The sequence below is a fragment of the Gigantopelta aegis genome, chromosome 2 (assembly GCF_016097555.1).
Source record: "Gigantopelta aegis isolate Gae_Host chromosome 2, Gae_host_genome, whole genome shotgun sequence".
Classification (NCBI taxonomy): Eukaryota; Metazoa; Mollusca; class Gastropoda; order Neomphalida; family Peltospiridae; genus Gigantopelta; species Gigantopelta aegis.
Genome location: NC_054700.1, coordinates 53,925,598 through 53,952,584, shown reverse-complemented (window position 1 = coordinate 53,952,584; position 26,987 = coordinate 53,925,598). Strand labels below are relative to the sequence as shown.

The 26,987-nt window shown below is 34.8% G+C and overlaps 1 protein-coding gene across 2 annotated transcripts in view; it reads left to right on the top strand.

Annotated features, from left to right (window-relative positions):
- The window catches only part of LOC121387144 (phospholipid-transporting ATPase ID-like), a 133,383-nt gene extending 116,080 nt beyond the window's left edge, over positions 1-17,303 (top strand). For both annotated transcript variants that reach the window (XM_041518172.1, XM_041518178.1), the window contains exons 19-25: positions 1,620-1,798; positions 2,659-2,918; positions 5,247-5,430; positions 6,727-6,950; positions 7,549-7,632; positions 9,517-9,762; positions 13,542-17,303. In XM_041518172.1, the coding sequence (XP_041374106.1) occupies positions 1,620-1,798; positions 2,659-2,918; positions 5,247-5,430; positions 6,727-6,950; positions 7,549-7,632; positions 9,517-9,762; positions 13,542-14,093 (1,729 nt within the window). In that variant the 3' untranslated portion in view covers positions 14,094-17,303. The remainder of the gene's footprint in view (positions 1-1,619; positions 1,799-2,658; positions 2,919-5,246; positions 5,431-6,726; positions 6,951-7,548; positions 7,633-9,516; positions 9,763-13,541) is intronic.
- The last annotated feature ends 9,684 nt before the right edge of the window (positions 17,304-26,987 follow it).

Here is a 26,987-nt window from a genome sequence, read left to right as displayed (position 1 = left end):
ACTGTATAGAGTATTTATATATGAATATGAAAATGTATCTTTTTCAGCTAATTGTGTACAAACTGGAATAAATTGGAATAACAAAACCTCAATGGGGCAGTTAATATATTACTTTGATTTTTCAGCAGGGGTTGCGTTGGAATGGGGTTATGCAATATCTTCAGAGTTTGAAGCCAGTACCCATACACCCACCCCCACTTCTAAGGCCTATGACATTAAATTAACAAACATACAGAAATATGGGGGTGGGTGGATGTTTATGGAGGGTGTTGTTTTTTATTTCTTCCTTTTTTCCCAAATAAAAAAATATTTTTTTATAGATCTCATTATTTCTTTAAATAGCAATCTTTATGTTACTTTGAATTGCTTTGTTTTTTTGTGTTTTTTTTATTATAGAGCTCATTATTTCTTTAAATAGCAATCTTTATGTTAGTTTGAATTGATTTTTTTTTTTTTTTTTTTATTATAGAGCTCATTATTTCTTTAAATAGCAATCTTTATGTTAGTTTGAATTGCTTTTTTTTTTTTTTTTTTTTTTTAAAGTGACCCATCAATTCCCCACCCCAAACAATTTCATAATTTGTGCCATGTTGTTGCTGTTGATTTCAGTGTCGTGTTAAATGCTTGTTGTGATTTATGCTTACAAAATACCTCTGCTATACGAATGCCAACTTCACAGTATACTCCATTTATTAAAAAAAAAAAAAACCTTTAATAAAATTAAAATTTACGGTCTTTTTAAAATCCAGCTAACTTATTAAATGTCACCTCACAGTCTTGCAAATTAATATCTAAAATTATCTAACAAATATGATTATTGTAAACTAATTTTATTCAGTGTACATTTAACTGCAATTTGTACAATTTAAATACTGCATTTTAATTTTCGGCGATCGCGATCTGCATGCGTGCTCTCGACCATGAGTACGAAATTTTCAAAGACAAAGGAATAAACAAAAACTGCAGTTAGGTATTCATTGATGCGAACAACTAGTTTTTCTACAAATTTACATCAAGATTTACTTTTGCGTAATCGTATTGTTTAATGTCCGCAATGATGTCTCTTGACACGAGGGTGTCGGCTGACTGAAGCGTGACGTATATTCGTGCCGAGAGCTGTCCTCAGTTCAGCCAACGAACGTTCTTCCTAACGTTCGCGAACTATTTGATTGGTGATCGTCGTGTCCATTTGGTTTAACGTGAAGCGCACAAACCAGTCTAGCAAACGTTTTGTTTTCATTCGGTCTGGCTAAACTCGGCCCTTGAGACGGTCTACATGTCGGCCAAGCCTCGCTGCATTCGCCATTCTAACCTTCGCAGGATAAAGCCGATATTTTAACACAGTAGCCAGTTATTCCCTATGAAGGTACCAAAAAAGAGGATAAGTAATTTTGTCACCATTGAAAAAAACCCTCATGAAAACTATACTTTAAACAAAAAAGGTAAAACTAGTTTGGTTGTTGTATTTCCCTTGAAAACCGTGATAGCTACTTGTACATGTACATGTATACTTAAAACATTTTTAAAAATTACTTTGTAATAGGCATACATCTTATTTATCTTGAAAACCATGATAACTGTACTTCATAAACACAAACATTAAACTGTTTTATTTGTAGTATCTCCCTTGAGAACCGAGATGAGCAGCTGGACACGCTGTATGAAGAGATAGAGCAGAATCTCCAGTTGGTTGGCTCAACCGCCATCGAGGATAAACTGCAAGATGGAGTGCCAGAAGCCATCGCCAACCTGGCGCTGGCTGGCATCAAGATTTGGGTGTTGACTGGTGACAAGCAAGGTTTGTAGTGTTCTACACACAGTAGTAGAGAATCAACCGGAGATGTGGTGGACTTGGCTTTTTCCCACCCATCCCAACCAGTGCTTGGTATATTGAAGGCCATGCTATAAACTGTTCTGATTGGAAGAAAGAGTATATAAAGTGATCTCTTGCTAATTTTTCAGTAAGAGTAGGCCTCTGTCTCTGTCTCTATGTCCCTGTCTCCTTGTCTGTCCCTGTCCCTCTGTCTTTATCTCTATCCTTGTGTCTCTGTCCCTGTCCCTCTGTCTTTGTCTCGCTCCCAGTCTCTATGTCTGTGCCTCCAGTTCACAGACATCTAAAGAGCAGCACACACTTATTAAGGCTCGAAGTTGAGGCTAGGCTAGAGACAAAACAATAATGCTTTATGATCATTAAATTCACAAGTAGCTTTTACTCTCTTATTTGGGTCATTCTGAAATTTAATCCCACCACATTATCTTTCTTACTCTGTCTTGACCATCTGTCAAACAAGCTGATTTAAAAAAATTTTTTTTTTAGATATTCCAAATTTAATCACCTATGGGAAGGTTGACCAAAAAATGCAGTACTCCTCTTTGCATCCCTGTTTTCCAACCCATTGGACTATTTCTTGTTTCAGCCAGTGCACCACGACTGGTATATCAAAGGCCGTGGTATGTGCTATCCTGTCTGGGATGGTGCATATGAAAGCTCCCTTGCTGCTAATAAAAAAGAGTAGCCCATGAAGTGGCAACAGCGGGATTCCTCTCTCTATATCTGTGTGGTCCTTAACCATATGTCCGATGCCATATAACCGTAAATAAAATGTGTTGAGTGTGTCATTTAATAAAACATTTCCTTCCTTCTTCCCTGTTTTCCAGAGACGGCCATCAACATCGGCTACTCCTGCCAGCTGCTGACGGAGAACCTGGAGGAGGTGTTCATTATCGACGCAGAGTCGGTGGAGGAGGTGCAGGGCCAGATGGAGCGGGCCATGGACGAGATCCAGAAGATGAAGAACAAGACGAATACTGATGTTGTCGTGTGTAACGGTGACGCCCACTTCAACCCCACAGATGGTGTCAGCGTCAACTGCGACGAGGCGGCCGATTACGCACTGGTCGTCAACGGACATAGTCTGGTCAGTGATGATGATGGTGGAAGTAAACAATTGAACGGGATAATATTTGGGTGTTCATGGAATGAATGAATGTTTAACGACACCCCAGCACCAAAATACACATCAGCTATTGGGTGTTCCGGGGCGGGATGTAGCCCAGTGGTAAAGCATTCGCTTGATGTGTGGTCGGTCTGTGATCGACCCCCATCGGTGGGCCCATTGGGCTGTTTCTCGCTCCAGCCAGTGCATCACGACTGATGTATCAAAGGCCGTGGTATGTGCTATCCTGTCTATGGGATGGTGCATATAAAAGATCCCTTGCTGTTAATCGAAAAGAGTAGCCCATGAAGTGACGACAGCTGGTTTCCTCTCTAAATATCTGTGTGGTCCTTAACCATATGTCCGACGCCATATAACTGTAAATAAAATGTGTTGAGTGCATCATTAAATAAAACATTTCCATTTCCATCATATGGGTGTTCATGGAAGTACGAAAGTTTGTTTTGTTAAACGACACTACTGGACCACATTGATTAGTTAATCATCGGCTATTGGATGTCAAACATTTGGTAATAAAAAAAAGTTTGTTTTATTTAACGACGCCACTAGAGCACATTGATTTTTAATCTTATCATCGGCTATTGGACGTCAAACATATGGTCATTCTGACACTGTTTTTAGAGGAAACCCGCTGTCGCCACATAGGCTACTCTTCTTTACGACAGGCAGCAAGGGATCTTTTATTTGCGCTTCCCACAGGCAGGATAGCACAAACCATGGCCTTTGTTGAACCAGTTATGGATCACTGGTCGGTGCAAGTGGTTTACACCTACCCATTGAGCCTTGCGGAGCACTCACTCAGGGTTTGGAGTCGGTATCTGGATTAAAAATCCCATGCCTCGACTGGGATCCGAACCCAGTACCTACCAGCCTGTAGACCGATGGCCTGCCACGACGCCACCGAGGCCGCATTTGGTAATACTCACTCATAGTCTTCAGAGGAAACCTGCTACATATTTCCTAATGCAGTAAGGAATGTTTTATATGAAATTTCCCCCAGACAGGACTGCACATACCATGGCCTTTGACCAGTTGTGGTGTCATGGAAGTATGAAGCAATGAACTGCTTCCTACACTCTGTGAATGGTGTAATGTAATAGTGTGAAGCCGTTTATACATAAGTGGGAAAATTAATCCTGCCGTTTATACTTCAGTGGGTGTTGAAAATTATCATGTTCACCTTTTATAGCTACAGTGAAACCCCTCAAAATGGGACACTCTGTAAATTAGAATTCCCCCAAAACCCGATGTTTTTGACTGTTCCTTTTTAAATACCAGTACAGAACAGAACCTCTCTAAAGTGAATACCCTTTAAAACCAGACTGCTTACTTGGTGCCATTGGTGCCTGTTTTAGAGGAGTTTCACTGTATTTCATAAAAGATAAAATACTATAAAAGAACAATCTTCAGGAAATCACCTTCTTTAATAGATTAATACAAACATTTTTAAACATTTAATAACATTTTCTGATTTAATAATTAACAATTAATGTAATCAATTATTTTTTAATTAAGGGGCTGGATGTAGCCCAGTGGTAAAATGCTTGCTTGATGTGCGGTCGGTCTAGGATCAATCCCCGTCGGTGGGCCCATTGAGCTGTTTCTCATTCCAGCCAGTGCACCACGACTGGTATATCAAAGGCTGTGGTATATGCTATCCTGTCTGTGGGATGGTGCACATAAAAGATCCTTTGCTACTAAAGAAACAAATGTAGCAGGTTTTGTCTCTTAGACTAAATGTCCAAATTACCAAATGTTTCATGTCCAGTAGCCGATGATTAATAAATCAATGTGCTCTAGTGGTGTCATTAAACAAAAGAGACGTTTTAGAAAGAAAAAAAAAAAAAAAAAAAGAGTAAACAGCTAAAATGAATAATTTTTGTTTTCTAAGTATTGCCGAATGTAGTGAAAAATTGAGGTTCTCGTATCATGTGGTTTCGCCCCAAGTCTGTTACTCAACATTTACTAATGTTTGCAGGGCTCAAACTTAACGACGGCACCAATAGCTGAGATATAAATTGCAGTTGGTCGTGAGCATCACTAACGACACTGTTGGTAAAGCTCCTCATTGATGACAACACCTGGTGCCAGTATATAACATTAGCTCATTTAAAATATGTCTACATACAGCAGAATAAACTTTCAGTCTTATTTATTTGCTGCAAGTGTCTTCTTCCTTTTTGTTTCAGTTGCCATGGGCAGGCTTTAAGTAACTGTCTGTGGGCTGTTTCACCCACAGCAATTTAAGAACAATTCTTAAGTTGAAGCCCTGTGTTTGATTTGTTACAGGCGTATGCACTGAACCCGGAGTTGGAAGGGCTGCTAGTCAAGCTGAGTTCGAGCTGCAAGTCTGTGATCTGTTGCCGGGTGACACCTTTACAGAAAGCTCTCGTTGTTGATCTCATAAAGAAGCACAAGAAATCCATCACCCTTGCCATCGGAGACGGGGCCAACGATGTCAGCATGATCAAAAGTAAGCAGCAGTGATAATTGTCTTACTTTGCCAAGCTCTGCTTGATTAGCTGTTTTTAACACCCATGCCATTTGATGGTGCAGACACATGTGTTAGGAAGCATTGGGCAGGATGTAGATCGATCTGGTTTTTCCTGTCCAAACCAAATTCAGAACTTTTAGGTGCCAGCAGTAAATGAAGTGGTCACAGGTCCTGGTTCCTGTAAATTCAAAAATGTGTGTAGGTGAGGTGCATATGTATGTGCGCACACACACACGCTTATGTGTCTGTCTGTCTGTTTCTGTGTCTGTCTATGTCTATGGGAGTGTGTGTGTCTTCTGAATGGATGAAAAGTGTGGATGTTTGTGGGCGGTGTGGTCTTTGGATGGATGGATACATAGTTTATGAACTAGGGCAAGTTTGGCTACATGAATAGAAGGATGCATGGTATTTTACTTATGAAGGTCTGTAGTTTAGTTTGTTGGACAGACAGATGGACATAATGACATCCTGTTATCTCTTCCTTCTGTTGGTTTACAAATCACTGACCGGCCTTGGTGGCATCGTGGTTAGGCCATCGGTCTACAGACTGGTAGGTACTGGGTTCAGATCCCAGTAGTGGCATGGGATTTTTAATCCAGATACCGACTCCAAACCCTGAGTGAGTGCTCCGCAAGGCTCAATGGGTAGGTGTAAACCACTTGCATTGACCAGTGATCCATAACTGGTTTAACAAAGGCCATGGTTTGTGCTATCCTGCCTGTGGGAAGGGCAAATAAAAGATCTCACTGACATACTCTGTTTGTTTCAGCGGCCCACATCAGTGTTGGGATCAGTGGTCAGGAGACTCACATCCCCATGGTTTACAACTCACTGACATGTACTCTGTTTCAGCAGCCCACATCAGTGTTGGGATCAGTGGTCAGGAGGCTCACATCCCCATGGTTTACAACTCACTTACATACCCTGTTTGTTTCAGCGGCCCACATTGGTGTTGGGATCAGTGGTCAGGAGGCTCACATCCCCATGGTTTACAACTCACTGACATACTCTGTTTGTTTCAGCGGCCCACATCAGTGTTGGGATCAGTGGTCAGGAGGCTCACATCCCCATGGTTTACAACTCACTGACATACTCTGTTTGTTTCAGCGGCCCACATCGGTGTTGGGATCAGTGGTCAGGAGGCTCACATCCCCATGGTTTACAACTCACTGACATGTACTCTGTTTCAGCAGCCCACATCAGTGTTGGGATCAGTGGTCAGGAGGCTCACATCCCCATGGTTTACAACTCACTGACATACTCTGTTTGTTTCAGCGGCCCACATCGGTGTTGGGATCAGTGGTCAGGAGGGGATGCAGGCCGTGTTGGCCAGTGACTACGCTATCGCCCAGTTCAAGTACCTCGAGCGGCTGCTGCTCGTACACGGACGATGGTCCTACTTTCGAATGTGCAAATTTCTCAGATACTTTTTCTATAAAAACTTTGCATTTACATTGTGCCATTTTTGGTATGCCTTTTTCTGTGGATTTTCTGCCCAGGTAAGATTATGTACCTTACGTTTGTGCTTAGGAAGTAATACTGAGGTCTTTTTTCGTCTTTTGGGGTTTTTTTTGCACATGTTTGAATTATTGTGTGATTAAGGTGCTGACCTTGTTATTAAGCAGTATAAAAAATGTTGCATTCTTTTTACTATTAAATTACACATTACTTACAACTTTTCTTATTTAATTTATCAATTTGGCACCTGTAATGTGTTTTGAATTTTATTTTGTATAAGTGTAGAACAAATATTGAATTTAACATTTAATAGATCAAAGAGAAAAAAATTACTATTTGTCAAATGTAATGTATATATGTGTACTGGTCAAAGGCCGTGGTATGTGCTTTCCTGCCTGTGGGAAAGTGCATATAAAAGATCCCTTACTACATTAGGAAAAATGTAGTGGGTTTCCTCTGATGACTACGAGTCAGTATTACCAAATGTTTGACATCCAAAAGCCGATGATTAATTAATCAATGTGCTCTAGTGGTGTCGTTAAACAAAGGAAACTTTTAACTTTAGACATTAATCTGTTACAAAAGGAATTAACATACATCTTGAATCTCTATTAACAGACTGTATGATTTTCATTGCAGACTTTGTATGACCCATACTTCATATCTTTGTACAATGTCTTCTACACTTCTCTGCCCGTCCTTGTACTTGGAATATTTGACCAGGTAAGTAATGGAGAATGAACGAGGAGGTGTAAATAATTATTTTTCAAGAATCTACATTTCTGAGTATATTCTCCAACTTCATCCATTATTCATTTTAAAAAATTACGTGACTGCTAAATTAACTTCTATTTGATCTTTTTTAAAGCCGCACACCCTAGTTCCATCCAGCGAAAATAAATTATAATTTGGTTAATCTACAAACCTGTAACACACTTAGATCACGTTTTTATCAAATGGAGTGAAAAAGCAGGTTTTATATCGATAAATACCATGGGAATCCCCATGTCCCAATTGCTTGAAATAATTTTGAAAGTTAGTATTCTGATGTCACCGGTAGATGTCGCTCGAAGAACAACAATGCCTACGTCATGACAAATTTCACAGACTTTGGGTGCGTTCTTTTCACCTCTCCAGGACATGTTCCAACTGTTCTGTCCTGGTTGTATCCCCTCTCCAGATATCGTAAGACTTAGCAAAATTATTGGTTTTACGGGTTTGTAACGTTTTGTATTGAGACACTTACTTGTCTGAACTTTATTGTTACTGAAAATGTTCACGAACTGTGAAGAAATATCTCACAAATGAACAACAAGCAAATGACAACAAATCGGATGTTGATTGCGCGAACCGTGCACGAGAAAACAAACCGAACCAAAATGATAACGGTCACGTGGTATACCAACATCTGTGACGTTTAGGAAGATTCCCTCTAAAAATAGATTGGACCTCGCTTGCTTAACGTTTTTTTCTCGAGTGTGCGCGGCATTTTAAGAAATACAAAAATGCATTTCGTGGTTTTACAAACATCAGGATTACCAGGATTACCAAAAAGCACTTCAGGTGAATGGAAATGTGTATTCTAAATAATAAAATGTAAGTAAAGTGCAATTTTATTTGTGAAAAAATGGGTTTAATAGCGAAAAACAACGCCGTAATGGTTAACAGCTAGCCGTAACTAGGGCGTGCCCCTTTAATGAAAATATTGGTTAAAATGGCAAAGAATATTTCCAAAACTATTAACCCAAAACGGTAGGATCCTTTTGGACCTAACCTGAACAATTTGGTCAAGAAAACTTCAGTAGTGGATAGCTGGCATTATTAGCGAGATGCATGTGCTAAATGTGTAACCTCTGATTTCTGATTTGATACATTACTATCACTAGTATCAGGTTTATAAGGTTTAGATTACATGTTCATTTGATGATGCAAATGCTTGGCCACGTGGGCTAAAGTGTTGTACTTGTTTACAACATACAAGTTCTGCCAGTATTGGGTTTGAATCCCTGATCTGAACTCATAAAAAGTTAAAATTGCATTGTTTCACAGGTGTTAACTCTTGAAAATAATCTATACCTTGAACAACAGTATAGGTTGGACTATACCAAATAAAATCCCATAGGTGACCATGTTAACGTTTGTATTTAAAAACACTATATGCAATATATCAACCAAACTATGACCCATAGATATCAGTACTACAACCCCTACCTCAAAGTATTAACTGCAGAAAATGGTACCTTTCATGGCTCATTTTCGGTATAACCAGATGTTTTTACAACACCCCTAGTTTCGCACAAAATGTGAGTACTTTTTTTTACATGTACCCCATACATGTTCCAAGCACAAGACTGCTTGACACAGTGGTACTAGTTGAATTAAAATTGTATACATTTTTAGCCCAGATGAAACTATTTGTTTTTTACAACCAACACACTCACATATAACCAATCACAGGACTTGTGGTGTTAACTTCACTATCAAACGTTCGGTGCACCTCGAACTTTGACCCAGCCGGAAGTTATTTGGTTTAGTGCTACCATAAGTCTGTTGGCCACACTTGAGTGTGTGAATGTAAAGCTGATTTAAAGTGTTTTGTTTGTTCAGGATGTCGACGAGGACCACTCTCTACGATACCCCAAACTGTACATGCCCGGCCTGCGTGACGAACTCTTCAACAAGAAGAAATTTCTACTCAGTGTCGGCGAGGGCATCATATCGTCGTTAATTTTGTTCTTTATTCCTTACTGGACTTTCATCTATGCAGCGGGTTCCTCTGGGATGGGGGAGGATGACCAGCAGTCGTTCGGTACATTTGTAGCAACAATTCTCGTGATTTCCGTCAATTTGAGGGTAAGATGTTAGTGTTTCATTTAAAGGGAACTGTCATTCTGACTCTAGTGCTCGGGTATCATTAATCATTCATTCATTGTGGAAGGGGTGGGAGTACAGTAATATCTTAAATATTGATGCCCGATATAGTAATATCTTAAATATCGATGCGTGATACAGTAATATCTTAAATATCGATGCCTGATACAGTAATATCTTAGATATCGATGCCCGATACAGTAATATCTTAGATATCGATGCCCTATACAGTAATATCTTAGATATCGATCTGCGATACAGTAATATCTTAGATATCAAATCGCGATACAGTCATATCTTAGATATCGATGCGCGATACAGTCATATCTTAAATATCGATGCCCGATACAGTAATATCTTAAATATTGATGCACGATATAGTAATATCTTAAATATCGATGCGTGATACAATAATATCTTAAATATCGATAACCGATATAGTAATATCTTAAATATCGATGCGCAATATAGTAATATCTTAAATACCGATGCCCGATACAGTCATATCTTAAATATCGATGCGCGATACAGTCATATCTTAAATATCGATGCGCGATACAGTAATATCTTAGATATCGATGCCCGATACAGTAATATCTTAGATATCGATGCGCGATACAGTAATATCTTAGATATCGATGCCCGATACAGTAATATCTTAGATATCGATGCCCGATACAGTAATATCTTAGATATCGATGCCCTATACAGTAATATCTTAGATATCGATGCGCGATACAGTAATATCTTAGATATCGATGCACGATACAGTAATATCTTAGATATCGATGCGCGATACAGTAATATCTTAGATATCGATGCGCGATAAAGTAATATCTTAGATATCGATGCGCGATACAGTAATATCTTAGATATCGATGCGCGATACAGTAATATCTTAGATATCGATGCCCTATACAGTAATATCTTAGATATCGATGCGCGATACAGTAATATCTTAGATATCGATGCACGATACAGTATTATCTTAGATATCGATGCGCGATACAGTAATATCTTAGATATCGATGCCCGATACAGTAATATCTTAGATATCGATGCCCGATACAGTAATATCTTAGATATCGATGCCCTATACAGTAATATCTTAGATATCGATGCGCGATACAGTAATATCTTAGATATCGATGTGCGATACAGTAATATCTTAGATATCGATGCGCGATACAGTCATATCTTAAATATCAATGCCCGATACAGTAATATCTTAAATATCGATGCGCGATACAGTTATATCTTCGATATCGATGCGCGATACAGTCATATCTTAAATATCGATGCCCGATACAGTAATATCTTAAGTATCGATGCGTGATACATTAATATCTTAAATATCGATTGCCGATGCAGTAATATCTTAAATACCGATGCCCGATACAGTAATATCTTAAATATCAATGCCCGATATAGTAATATCTTAAATACCGATGCCCGATATAGTAATATCTTAAATATCGATGCGCGATACAGTAATATCTTAAATATCGATGCCCGATACAGTAATATCTTAAATATCGATGCCCGATACAGTAATATCTTAAATATTGATGCACGATATAGTAATATCTTAAATAGCGATGCGTGATACAATAATATCTTAAATATCGATAACCGATATAGTAATATCTTAAATATCGATGCGTGATACAGTCATATCTTAAATATCGATGCGTGATACAGTCATATCTTAAATATCGATGCCCGATACAGTAATATCTTAAATATCGATGCCCGATACAGTAATATCTTAGATATCGATGCGCGATACAGTAATATCTTAGATATCGATGCCCGATACAGTAATATCTTAGATATCGATGCCCTATACAGTAATATCTTAAATATTGATGCGCGATACAGTAATATCTTAGATATCGATGTGCGATACAGTCATATCTTAGATATCGATGCGCGATACAGTCATATCTTAAATATCGATGCCCGATACAGTAATATCTTAAATATCGATGCCCGATGCAGTAATATCTTAAATACCGATGCCCGATACAGTAATATCTTAAATATCAATGCCCGATATAGTAATATCTTAAATACCGATGCCCGATACAGTAATATCTTAAATATCGATGCGTGATACAGTAATATCTTAAATATCGATGCCCGATATAGTAATATCTTAAATATCGATGCCCGATAGAGTAATATCTTAAATATCGATGCGTGATATAGTAATATCTTAAATATCGATGCCCGATATAGTAATATCTTAAATAACGATGCCCGCTACGGTAATATTTTAAATATCGATGCGCGATATAGTAATATCTTAAATATCGATGCGCGATATAGTAATATCTTAAATATCGATGCCCGATACAGTAATATCTTAAGTATCGATGCCCGATACGGTAATATCTTAATGACTCTCCATCATGTAAGTTAGTGGAGTAGTTAATCACTCCCCTCACTTTTTGGTCACTGTGAGGTCTGTATATTGGACATCGCCATGGAAACAGTTGAGGTGAGTGATTAATTTCTCCTATAATTTAGTTTATTACATACCTATTCATTCTTACTATAGTGACAAAGATATTTTGAAACTGTGTGATAAATTTATTTGGACCGGAACTTTTAAATGGGTAATTCCCTTTTTATTTTTACTGCAGTTAGCACCTTTTATTAACTAATGTCATATATGATTTGCAAATTACATCACATCGTATTTGAAACATTACTCAAGGCTGCCATAGAATAAGCTTCTGAACGTTAATAAATCCATGAAAGGAGTTTTGACCATAGATTTAACAAAGTGGTGTTATGACGTTAAATTGAAAATGTTTTTGTAAAACATAAAAGAAGGTATGTAATAAATACAGAACTTCACAGACGTTGTTTTCGCTTCCTATTTATTGCACTCCTTAATTTTGCGAAAGAATATATCACTTGGCCGCTACGCGGTATCGTATATATTCTTGCACAAAATAAACTTATACATACCTACATGTACCTAATAAATTCACATGTTAAGGGAAGGTAAAAATGAATTTCCATGAACTACTCTCAGGGGAGTGATGGGGGACAGAGGGTGATATCTCCCCTTAGATGGAGAGATCTGCTGTATTTACATGACAGTATGTTAGAAAGATTTATTCTGTGAAGTGAGACCAGAGTTAGAAAACGTACGTAGCATTAAGATCGTCACTCCAAAACACTAGTGGGGAATTGTTTTTAATTAATAACATGGTGCATTTTTGGAACCGTCTTTTGGATATATGCATGAATAAGGTTTATAAAAAATTTAGTAGCATGTCAGTTTGCTTATATTTTAAAACACATAGTTAGGCATAAATATTTGTGAATAAAACATTTCATGACAAAACTTTACTTAACTCTGAAGCATATCCTTTTAAAGATCTGGGTGGGCTCATAATATAGAATTAAGAATGGACCCAAATGTGTGTGTGTGTGTGTGTGTGTGTGTGTGTGTGTGTGTGTGGTTTTTATTATAAACTGGGTTTTTTACATAGGCCTAGCAAAAATATTTTATTACACAAAACTACTTTATAGTGATTGAAAATTGGTACAGTAAAATTGGTAGGACCTTTATGAACACCATGTATTTATGTTTTAGATCAGTCATTAAAGTTCATTTGGTATCATATTGGTTGGCACAGATTGAAAGAGGTATGGGTATTATACTGAAAATACTTCACTGTTGGCCATGAGTTAAAAGTATATATAATATTATTGTATCATCATCATCTGCTTTGTTTCTTCAGTGTGCTCTCGATACTTCCTACTGGACTGGTTTCAATCACTTTGTGATCTGGGGAAGTATCATCTACTACTTCTGTTTCATTCTGGCGTTTTACTCCAATGGCATCCACTACACGTACATCGGTGTCGCATTCGCCGTCTTCTCCTCGCCCAGCTTTTGGCTGTGCCTGTTGTTGACTTGCACCATCCTCATCGTCCCTGTGGTCGCATACCGCTTCTACAAGACCAACATCACGGCGTCTCTGTCCGACAGAGTCCGACTCAGGCAGAGGATAAAGAAGCTGAAATCACGGTCGCGAGAGTCACACATCCACCGGCAGTCCTTCGTGAGACACAGCACACGGTCACTGCGGTCTGGCTACGCATTCTCTCACCAAGAGGGCTTCGGCAAGCTGATTACCAGCGGCCTCAACATGACGCAGCGTTTGGAAGAGCGGATTAAGGAACCCAAAGAACCGGTGAAACTCACAAAAATTATTCGGTACAGTGACGATGAGAATACGGCCACAACGAGCCTGAAAAATGACAGAGTCTTATTTGTGGAGAAATTGTGAGAATATGTTTGTGTATTTGCTGATTCTCAAACTATGTGTAGGGTTAGGACTTTGGATGTTTTTAAAAATCGGTTCACAACTCTACAATAATGTTGGCTAGTTTGGATATAAATACAGTACAAGACTGACAATAAAGTCAGCTAGTTTGGATGTTAATACAGCAGAAGACTAACAATAAAGTCAGCTAGTTTGGATATAAATACAGTACAAAACTGACAATAAAGTCAGCTAGTTTGGATGTTAATACAGTACAAGACTCAACAATAAAGTCAGCTAGTTTGGATGTTAATACAGTACAAGACTCGACAATAAAGTCAGCTAGTTTGGATGTTAATACAGTATATGACTCAACAATAAAGTCAGCTAGTTTGGATGTTAATACAGTATAAGACTCAACAATAAAGTCAGCTCTTTCTCTTGCCTAGCTGACTTTGTTGCTGGTTTGTGCACGGACCAGTCAGTTGATCAGTTTGTCACGTGTTAAGCCACCAGAGAAGACCACCTTAATGTCCATCATCATGCAATATTGTACTGACTTGTATTAACTTACCTTATTGTCTGAAATCATGCATTATTGTACTAACTGACTTGTATTAACTTACCTTATTGTATGAAATCATGCATTATTGTACTAACTGACTTGTATTAACTTACCTTATTGTCTGAAATCATGCATTATTGTAATAATTGACTTGTACTAACTAACCTTATTGTCTGAAATCATGCAGTATTGTACTAAATGACTTGTATAATTATCTTTTCCCCAAAGGGCCATTTTGTAATATATGTTGTAAATGACTGTGTAGCACTGGTGAGATGGTGGTCAGTACAATCCATTGAATACTGTTTAGTTAATCAAATCAGTTCTATTCTATTTGGTATAAAGTGAAAATTGAGTACCATAGTTCTGCTGTGTTTTGGTAGCAAGACTGGTATTTTATTAAATAAAATCACTCAAGAATGATTAGCTTAAAGTTTCAAAGTTAACAGAGTTATCTCTCTTTGTTGTTGATCAGTGAAGTATTAGTTATCTCCCCTGTAACTGACTGTTTAGATCCAATGATTTTTCTCGGTTGTGAAAAACAGACCGATTTCGCAGAATCCACAAATTGAGTTATGAATTTGAGAGCATTCTATAATATCTCTTTCTGTTTTAATATTGACAGGATTCGTAAAACTGATGAAAAGCACTTGATATACGAAACTATTGACAAACATGTGATGCCTTTACAGGTGTTACTGTACTTTATGATTTGTTCTTTGAGATATGTTTCTTGATAGAAACAGAACAGAAATTTTACAGAGCACAAAAAGGAATATATTAACAGAACTGATGTCATCAATTTTATTGTGACCTTGATTGTGTACATAAATCAATTTTGAAAGTTTTGAGACCACTGGGACCTAATTCACAAAGCTCTCTTAGTCTCTGCTAGACAACAAAGCATCTTCTTTGCAAGTCTTTTAGCATTGCACTGCAAGATGGGCCTAATTCATAAAGGTCTCTTAGCCTCTGCTAGACAACAAAGCATCCTCTTTGCAAGTCTTTTAGCATTGCACTGTGAGATGGGCCTAATTCATAAAGCTCTCTTAGCCTCTGCTAGACAACAAAGCATCTTCTTTGCAAGTCTTTTAGCATTGCACTGCAAGATCGCAAAGTTGTGAGAATTTAGCGAATTAGGCCCCAGAAAACTAAAAATGGAAAATAGATTTTTAAAATGGAAAAAAGAAAATAGTTTTTTTTTTTTTTTAAATGGAAAATCATTGGATCAGTTTTTCATTATTAGCCATTGAGTTTGAGTGCAGGAATTGCTCAACAGTCGTCATATTTTGTATCATTGCAGATTGTACAGTGAAACTTTTTCATTCATTAAATCATTTACACGATGTGAAAAGAAAATATTTTCTTTGAAATTCAACAAATATTCGATTATTAAGATGCGCTTACATGAATATATTCATTGCAATGTTTCTTACATGCACATGTAGCATTTTGTAATCTCTTTTCATATAATAAAAGAGATTCAAAATGTTTTTCTGTTAATAGACATTATAATGCCTTAACTGTTTTGTTGGTGTAAATAATTTATATTAAATGTAAAATTTACTTTGTGTATATAAACAAAGGTCCAATTTTTTTTCTTTTTTAAATATTCAAATGATCTGTATTATAATACATATTAAAAAATATTCATTGAGTGGATTATTATTTTATTTTTTTGTACAAATAACTGCAATTACTGTGATTACAAACATGTACAGTCTGGGTTTTTTATGTTTGTTTGTTGTCCACCTGAATACAAGCTCGTATGTACAGTCCATATATTGTTTGACCCTAACACTGTTAAACATAATTTCAGAGTTATAATTGTTAAACAATTAACATGAATATATATATACTTGAATTCTCATACGATTCTCATATTTTCCTAAATATGACTTGATTTTTATTTTGTTTTACTTGAAGGCAAGGTCATAGGTCAGTTGGCAGAGTTGTACAGATTACATCATATATACATGTACACTCACTTGCTGACACTCACACATTTAAAGGGCTAGAGTTGATTAAAGGCAAGGTCATAGGTCAATTGGCAGAGTTGTTCAGATTACATCATATATACATGTACACTCACTTGCTGACACTCACACAGTTAAAAGGCTAGAGTTGATTAAAAAGTAATCAGTTGTTTTTCTTGTGATTTATGACTATTAGAATAATTAATATTTATCCTGCAATATCTATTTGTTAACAAGTAGATCAATTTCTGTTTTTGGCAAAAATATAGCTTTTTGTGACAGAAATATTTTTACTCTAATTATTATCAGCAAAGGAATGTTGTATTATTCAAAATAACTTTTCTTTTTCCATTTGATGGGTTTTGATTTTTTATAGACTATTTTGAAAACATTTATATTGTTTAAATAAAAAATAAATTGTTATTTAAAAAAAAAATTATAGACTATTTTGAAAACATTTATATTGTTTAAATAAAAAATAAATTGTTATTTAAAAACTATTTTGTTTTGATGTATAGATATATACATGTAGTATGCAACAGAGCATACAATACACAATCAAGGGATGCACGATGGGCCCATTGGGCTATTTTTCGTTCCAGCCAGTGTACCACAACTGGTAAATCAAAGGCCATGGTATGTGCTGTCCTGTGTGGGATGGTGCATATAAATGATCCCTTGCTACTAATGAAAAATGTAGCAGGTTTCCTCTCTAAGACTATGTCTAAATAACCAAATGTTTGACATCCAATAGCCGATTATTACTAAATCAATGTGCTCTAGTGGTGTCATTAAACAAAACAAACTTTTCAAAACCCAATGAAGTTTTAATATTAAATGGTTAATTTTATTAATTTTTCGTAATATTATGTAGCATTGCAGGATAAATAAAATAATACTGTCTTAAGAGATCATCTTTATCCTGCTCAGGCTGAATAGCGAATGCAACTCTGAAGAGACTCGAAGCATGTGCCATTCTAACCTCTGCAGGATAAAACAATGATTAGCTGTTCTCTATATATTCTTTAGTAATATTTTGTTAGGCGACGTGACCTTGCCAGAAAGTGTTAAATTTAAGTGTCCTTAAACTATTTTTATTTGACATGTTTACATGTATGACTAGTGTTTACATCTGTTGGAAGAAAGCTGACATGCTTTTAAATCCAGGCTCATTTGCATTGTCCTGGTTATTCATTCGGGCATGTCTTCTTGTTGTACCTGTGTCAATGTTGAACATGTTCAGATACATAATAGGGGGCCTACCTGGTGAGTGTAAAATGACCGATGTGAATATACAAGCTGAAATGTGAATATTTTGTGTATTAGAATTCTTGCCCATTTTTATGATTATTATACGGTCAGACATTTTTTGTTTTATGTTTTATGGTCTAATTCTTACACAAAACAATGTTGGGAATTAGAATAAAAATAAAATTGCAATATCACATAATATAAGAGTCAAAATAATGTATGATCCTTATGTATTATATATAGGTTATTACCAGTGTTTTTCGGTATCGTCAATATCATATATTAGGAATAAAAATTGTATTATGCGAGCCTCTGGCAAGCATAATACATTATTTTTATTCCTAATATATGATATTGACGATACCGAAATACACGAGGGTAATAATCTCTTTATCATATAATCTCAAGCTTAATATAACATGTTTTTGTAAACTGTACACGCAGTCAGCCATTACACGATATTCAAATGACATAAGAATATGTGGCGCATTGTATTTTTGAATGGAAATGATGTCAAACTCGAATGACGTCATTTTGGATGTCCTTACATCAAAATAAACTAGGGCCTAACATTTTTTGTTTTCTGAAGGCTGGACAGCTTTCAGTGTAAAATTGCTATTGAAATGTTTTTATTTGATGACTATTATAAATCGAGATTTTGTCGCCAGGCCTGTAAAACATAGAACAATAAAAATCTGACCTAAGTTGGGCCTGAAAGTGTTTGGCAGGTTTATTGTTGGAGAATATGTGGAGAATGTGGACTAAATTATGTTTTCGTCAAAAGAGAACCAGTGAATTGGCATGTAACTATAATGAATAAAGTTGACATTCATATTTAAACCCATACTAACTGAAATAAAAATTTTTTGAAAAAAACATTCAGTGTAAATATAAATGTTTCTTTACAAATTACCATCACATTGCATACGTGTTTGTGTGGGTAATTTTTGGCATGCTTCCATCAGACAACTATTCAAGCATGCCTGTCGTGGGCACAACCTCTGACATTTAAGTTAAATGTTTTTTAGTATTTTTTTATACAGGTATGAAGGCAACTGATGGATCTGTCGGTGTAAAGAACACATACATAGGTCTATTATTATAGTCTCTGCTTAATGCACTATCGATTACTTCAGTGAAAATGTAATTGAAGCTGCATACATTGGCTGTTTTAGCATTTCATCTTCACCTGTGTTAAAATTGAGATGTAATTCTATATAATTTGATGGTAATTTGTTAAGAAACTTTTATTTACCCTGAAATATTTTATGAAAGTTTTTTATTTGAGTTGGTATGGGTGTAAAACTTAATATGTTTTTTGTATGAATTTTAACTTTATTAATAAAGTATGGATTTACATGCCAATTCATCAGTTCCCTTTTGTCACAAATGGACTGTAACATGTACATAAATGATGTAATTATACAGATGAAAATTTGCATAATTCAGGTAAGACAGTGGGCAGATTTGAGTTGCAAATACATGTAATTCCATTTGTTGTAATTAATTCTCTTTGATGGTATATTGTGTAACATTTTCATGTGTATATTGGATTGATGAGTAATTATATCAATCATCGGAAACAAAACCTAGCTGAATGTATTAATTAAAAGGAATTTAATTCTCTGTGAAAAAATATGTATTCTTTATGTGTGCAAACTATTTTTAGTTTTAAGTTTTAACTTAAATTGACATAAATCGTCAGTTTCTTCCTTTAAGTAATGTTTTAAATTAAAAAAAATTGAAGTTTGAGTATAAAAAGCCATAATTTATTTTTCATACAATGAGCAGATATTCGTCATATTTTAAGAATGACTGGTTTCTTTTTTTGCATATATGGCTTTTACCACAAGTAGTATGGTATATGGTTTCCCACCTTTTATTTTTATTTTTATTTTATTTTTTAATTTATTTTTTATAAATTCATAATGAAACAGTATGCAATTCAAATGTTAATAACAACTGGATGCCAAAATATATTTGTATGAAGTGCATAATGGATTTGTTTGGCATCTGTGAATACCAGAAATGTAAAGAAAAGTAACTGCTAAGCATTTTTCAATGACTAATGTATTTATAACCTTGTAAAGAAAGCTATGCATTGAATGATTTAGAAAAAAAAGTGTAAATAACAACACATCTGATATCTGGTATGTATTATATGGTAATTATTTTATGACATTAGAAAAATGCAAAAGCAACACAAGAGTAATTTAGAATTTGTAGTTGGGATACTGTACACTGCAGTAGACCTCCATAACCAGCAGAAGACTACTCCCAAATGTATAATGCTACTAATAACCAAAAGCTAAAACTGAATTTTGAATTTCCACAAAACTCAAAGTACTATTTAATATATTATATTTATAATAAATATCAGGGTTCTTGTTTTGAAAGATAAAGTGGCTATAAAGTATACATCAAAATAATTAGTTGATCTTAGAAAGGAGGCAGACTATATGTTTCATTAGTTGGAAGTACAAAACCTTTTCATTGTGCAACATGTTATTGTTTTTATTTGGGGGTTTTTGTTGTCGTTGATCAATTTACGGGTGTAAGTTATACAGTAATCCTCCACCTTCAAAGTTAACTTCTTTTCTTTCTTTTTTTCTTTTTTTTTGGGGGGGTGGGGGGGTCTTATTTGTTTTTGTTGTTTAGGTTGTCCAGTGCAATAAAAAGTCCTAACATATCACTTTGTTGTACATTTTTTCATGACATTTATTTACAGTATTGCTAAAAACCTTCAATTACGTATGTTTTTTTGTTACTATATTAAATATTATTTACAGAAATCTAAATTTTATATGAAAATATTGGGTTTTAGATGTCAAATAAGCTTAGGGTTTATGGATGAATGAAACATATCAATATTATCCAGTCATATATAATCTAGAGTAAAATGTGCAAGTATTTCTTTCCCACGTTACCTGTCCTCAAACAAGTGCACTCCCCCTGCAAGCTGTATGCATAGAAATTGCAAAGTTAAGCTATTCAAATTTGAGTTCTGATTTTAATCTTGAACTAAATAAGAATTAATGTATAAGTTTTTTATCTGATTATACTAAATTTTACTTTACATAGGTTAACAAAAGTGAAATTGTGTGTTGATTGAAATTATCTACGGCAGTATATTAAGTAGTTTGTTTTACCTCTATTTGAAAAAAGAATCAACTACCTTCAGTTTTTTTGAGACAATAAATATACACATGTATATATTGTATGACAAATGTAGGCTTCTAATATTTTAGTTCTAAATACAAACAGCAATTAATAATCCCCAAAATACTTTATATGTCTCAAAACTATTTATCCATTATATATAACTGTATACGTTATCCAAATTTTGGTATCAGTTTTAAATATAAAACTGTGATCCAGGACAAATGACACGGGTTTCAGTTGGCCACATACTAAAAATCAAATTACATGTTTACATGTATGTGTCCATTTTATCAGTTTTATTGTTGGTTTTCTGAGATTGTGATCATCACCGTCTTTTGCTGTTACTAGATATTATTGATGTAATATTTTCAGATTTTTTAATGCATGTTTCATGATACATAGAGGGGTATTTCACGTATTATCTAAAATATAAATTATTTCTTATTGAGTGAAATCTTCAGTTGTGATATGAAATTGCACTTTTAATAATGTATACCTGTCAACTCACAGCATTTGGCGTGAGTCTCACGCATTTGTAACAAACATCACATTTTCATGCAATGTTACTATAATCTCATGCTTTTTCTAAAAATAAAAATATTTTATAATCGTGGTTTATATTTTAGAGCTGAATGGAATTATATGCTGATTATGCAGTTCTCTGAATTCGTTACCTATTAATAATAATACAGCACCTTGAATCTATCCTTGGTTCAATACCAACAGTCACTCGTGGGTGCTACCAATGACCGACTTGTATGGTTTAACATTAACCGTATTAATTAGTAAAACCTGCACTCGCTCAATTTCCATTTTGGACTTAAACAAACAACAACAACAAAACTTCGCGCTGGAGCCGACCAAGAGCCTGCAGTCCTTGGACCCTGACTTCTAATTTTCTCACGCCTAAGAATTGCCACAGGTTGACAGCTCTGAATAATGTCCGACGCCATATAACCGTAAATAAAATGTGTTGAGTGCGTGGTTAAATAAAATATTTCCTTCCTTTCCTTCCTTGTTAATAATGAGATGGTTAATCAATTTAACTCAAAGCATGAACTTTACTGTTTTCTATACAACTTTCATCAATTTGCTTTTATTGTCAAACAAATCCTACTGGAAATCAGTTGACACCATCTAGCAGTGACCATTGTGACTGATAAATAGACAATAATACATGAGCGACCGTTAAATACCATTTATCTCACAACGAGTTGTTTTAAAACGTATCTAACGAGTGAAAGCGAGTTTGATATGTTTTTAAACAAGTTGTGAGATAAATGGTATTTAACGGTTACGAATGTATTATTCTACTTCTTATATATATATATATCCTCAAAAACCAGGTTTTAAGCAAATTTTAACACCTTTTTATACTAAAAGTTATTTACAGCCGTTGCACTTGTAGCTGACTTACACATCAAGTTAACTATACGTCACAGTGTAATCAATTTCCACCATGCTGTTTTTTTATTGGACATATGGCATTGGTGACCTGGTCATCACCTAGGAGCAGCCAGTCATATGTCTTGAAATTGTTAACACGCGTACGTGTGTAAACTATTGTGTTATCAAAAATAATGCATGGTGTTATTACCAACGGGTGTGTGAGAAAACTATATATTATATACAAATACTATTACGCAGTATATATAGTTCCAAAATACAATTTTTTTTTATAAAGGCTCGGAAGTAACTCCTTTCTAGTATCAATGGATAATAATTCACTTTGTCATATTTTCATAACATTTTAGAGATGTTTTATAGATTCTGACATTAACAAAGTACTTGTAGATAACTAAATTTAGTACCAAGCACAATTTACAAGGTTCGTACACCTTTGAAAAGGCCCTAAATTTGAAGGGTTGCCCTAAAAAGTCCCTATTTTGATGATCTTGCCCTAAAAAGCTCTATATTTTACGGGCAAGTTCACAAAAGACCCAAAATTGGGCCATATGAGCCCTGAAATTGATAGACATTTTTCTTCTTCCGGAAACATTAAATAAATTGCCAAAAATACATCGATATCTACTTTCGTTTGTTGATCTCTGTGCTCACTCGAACGTTGGTGTGTAAACAATGCCAAAATTATCAGGGCCATAGCTAGCAAGGGGGTCAAAAAAAATTCGGAAAGCATTATAGAAAGTTAAAGAAAAGGAGTTTTAGACTATTAACTACTCACTTGCCCCCCAAACAAAAAATCCTAGCTACGGCCCTGATGATGCCAACAATTCATTCGTTAAACATTGTCAATGTTCGGTATTGTTCATAGAAGGATTCATTAGTAACTTTCAGGGAGTGCTTGATTGGTCATTCTGAAATGAAACATGTTTCTAAAATACTAATCAAGTGTCTTAATCTAAGTACAAACTAAATAAAATGGAATATTCTAAAATTATCTGAACTGAATCAGACATTTATGCCTATGTGGATTCTTTGTATTTATGTTTATGAAAATGTGTAGGACAGTGCTCTCGATTTTGACAGCCCGCTTGAACACTCCCATTATTTTGAAGGTTAATGGCGGACAGCAAAGTTTTAGTCCCTAAATTTTACTTACATTGACCCTAAAAAATCTCTAAAAAGCCCTTAAATTTAGGTTTGAAATTTCTGTATGAACCATGAATTAACTATTGTATACCTTTTTGTTTTGTTAAAAACTTACTGATCCCCCCCTCTCCCGAGTTAGAAACCTTAAATTGTTAATTGGAAGTGGAACATGCTATGGCCAAGAAAAATGAAAATGGAATCGAAGATAAACTGTTATTAAAGCAAACCCTAAAAAGCAAACAAAAGACCGACTTGACTCATTTCATCAGTGTTAATAAAAGACTGTCTAGACTCATTTCATCAGTGTTAGTAAAAGACTGACTAGACTCATTTCAGCAGTATTAGTAAAAGACTGACTAGACTCATTTCAGCAGTGTTAGTAAAAGACTGACTAGACTCATTTCAGCAGTGTTAATAAAAGACTGTCTAGACTTATTTCAGCAGTGTTAGTAAAAGACTGACTAGACTCATTTCAGCAGTGTTAGTAAAAGATTGACTAGACTCGTTTCAGCAGTGTTAGTAAAAGATTGACTAGACTCGTTTCAGCAGTGTTAGTAAAAGACTGACTAGACTCGTTTCAGCAGTGTTAGTACTTTAGCTCTTTGTAGTGATAATAATATTCTTATAGCAAAACGGGTGTTATTTTCACTAGTGGCTGATATCACTTTATTTCACCAATATTTTCACATACAGTGAAACCTGTCTAAACCAGACACCCACGGGACCAAGTAAAATGTCCGGTTTAGAGAGTTTTTGTTTTATACTGATATTTAAAAAGGGATCATGAAAAACATCCGGTTTTGAATGAATTCTGGTTTATAGAGGTGCCGCTTTTGCGAGGTTTCACTGTACATGTATATGATAAACCATTGTGTTACATTCCTAATGACTGATGTTACGTGCTACAAATATTTATGTGGGTGGATTGGATTTAACTGTTGTGATGATATTTGAATTCAAAACCATGTTTTAAAAGAAGAAGACACCCCCCCCCCCCCCCCCCAAATATGTTTGTGTTAAACACTTTTTAAGTTGACCTGTGCTGTTTTTTTACAGGAACTTCCATGTACTGATTGTACATTGTGTTTTGCTAGTCTTCTTGTATTTTTTGTTTTTTGTTTTTTTTGTTACAGTATTTTTATGTTATGTTTTGTTATTTTTGTCTTATCAAAACTTTTCTGGACTCGGTCTTGTACAGAGATGAGGTTGAATATGTTAATGGTTTTGTCATTTAGATGCATGCCTATATTCCAATTTCGTATTTTTGTTTTGCCTTGATCAAGGCGAGAGATACATGTGGCTATTATTTTTCTCACCAGCAATGGCCACATCATTAACTTTTGCACTAAGTCCTTAACTCTTTCATTGGTTTATAATAATAATAATAATAATAACTAATAATAATAATAATAATAACTAATAATAATAATAATAACTGTCGTGTGAGTAAAAAAATTGTTTATATTGTTTATTATTTTTTCTATTATTAATTTGTTTTTGTAAATTATATTACGCATTTAAAATTCCATTAAAAATTGTTTTATTATGCCTCGTTAAATGGAGGTGTGTTATAAAGACATGCTAATTATATACAATATATACTCCAATGGTTAAAATTAAAGTCTAAAAATAGTAGTCCAGGTCGCTCTAAATGACACCTTATACATAACAACCACCTGTTCATAAAAGGCACTTAATATAATGCAAATGCATGTCCTAAATGAAAGGCCAAATGTCATAAATGCATAGGTCCGTTGATCTTTTAGAGATAACTTTGACGATTCTAATTCTGTGTTGTCTTCATCTTCTAAATTCCTTTTTCCTGTCTGTCTGTTCTTGTGTCTCTCCGTCCATGTTTTGCAATACTGTTGCAAAATCTATAGTAACTACCAGTCAGTACAAGTCACATGGATTACGAAATATATATTTTATTTTTTAAACAGTATTTATTAAAACATTATTAAATTTAATAACATTTCCATACAGTGGAAACAAAAGAATACAAGAAATATATTTTGAAAGAATTAAATATTTTTTAAACATAAATTTAATTAAATTTAATGACATTTATGAACATTGAAAGATTTGAGAAATGTTTTTCGACTGTCAGTAGCTGAGGATAATCTAAATAATGTGAGATGTTTTGTTTTTTGTTCTTTTTTTCAGTTATAATGTTAAAATGACACACGCTACAGAAACAATATGTTACTTGGATGGACTTGGGGCTGGGTTTTTGTTGTGTTTCGTCATAACCTCAGTATATTTATGATTGGTCCACAGGAATAACCTGCGATGTCCAAATAAAATTATAATAGTTGTGTATGTCAAGGTCACAAAGACACATTAAAATTTTAAAAAAACTAAAATTATGGTATGCTATTAAGAATTTAGTTTATCATGCTTGCTTAGTAGGTCTATTTATTCCTTCATTGCAGAGTTGTAAACTGTAAAATTCAGTTATCTTAAAATATCAAAAGACATCATAGATTATTCCCGTGGACCCTTCATATATACATTGTATACATACATATACAGCATACCAAAAGTAAGACTCGATTGATTTAACTTTATAGATTTTATAAAGATATTTGTAAATAGTACAACCTCATTGTGTATAATTTAAGGTGTTATAACTTGGTATGTAGAGGTTGTTTAACAGTCATTGTTATTTGTCTGAATGTATTTTCATAATCATGATCATGAATTGTTGTTTTCCAAACATATTGAATATTAAGGAATGTGCATCTTAATCTATTTACCAATATTTTCACTACGAAACCAAGAGATTTCTCATTAGATTTATGATTAGTTGGATATTTATTTTAAGGCTTGTATGTCTTTGCATGATTAAAACTTCAATGTTATAATGGTACATACCTGGTAACTTGTCACTACTTTATAAGGGCTTGTGTCACAGGTTAAAGGTAGGAAGATGTCATTTCTTGTACAAAAAAATAAAAATATAGTATAATATTATACTATTCAATTAGTTGTAGCATCTACAATACTGTGTATCCTATTACTGTTACTTTATTTACATGCCTATATCCAAAAGAGGTTCGGGCATGTGTATCCTAGTGTATCCACTCTAAGGCAGGGTAACGAGTTGTGTCCCCTTGTTACCGAGGTAACAGCTACATGTAGGTGGACTATACCCGACCTTCTCGTTTCCTACGCCATCTTGAATGGATGTGTTGATGGTTTGAGTTGACCACATGTGCTAGACCAAACCGAAATTTTCTAATATTACCCAGTTTCTATTGTTGTTGATGAATGTAATAAGATTGTTGTCAATCTTCTTAATAAATATATTATGTGTACTTCAGGAAGAAACTTCTGAACCGCTTTCTATCATAATAAAAGCTATAAATCACACCAGTTTATAAATACATGTGGTTTTTCTCAAAAACAATT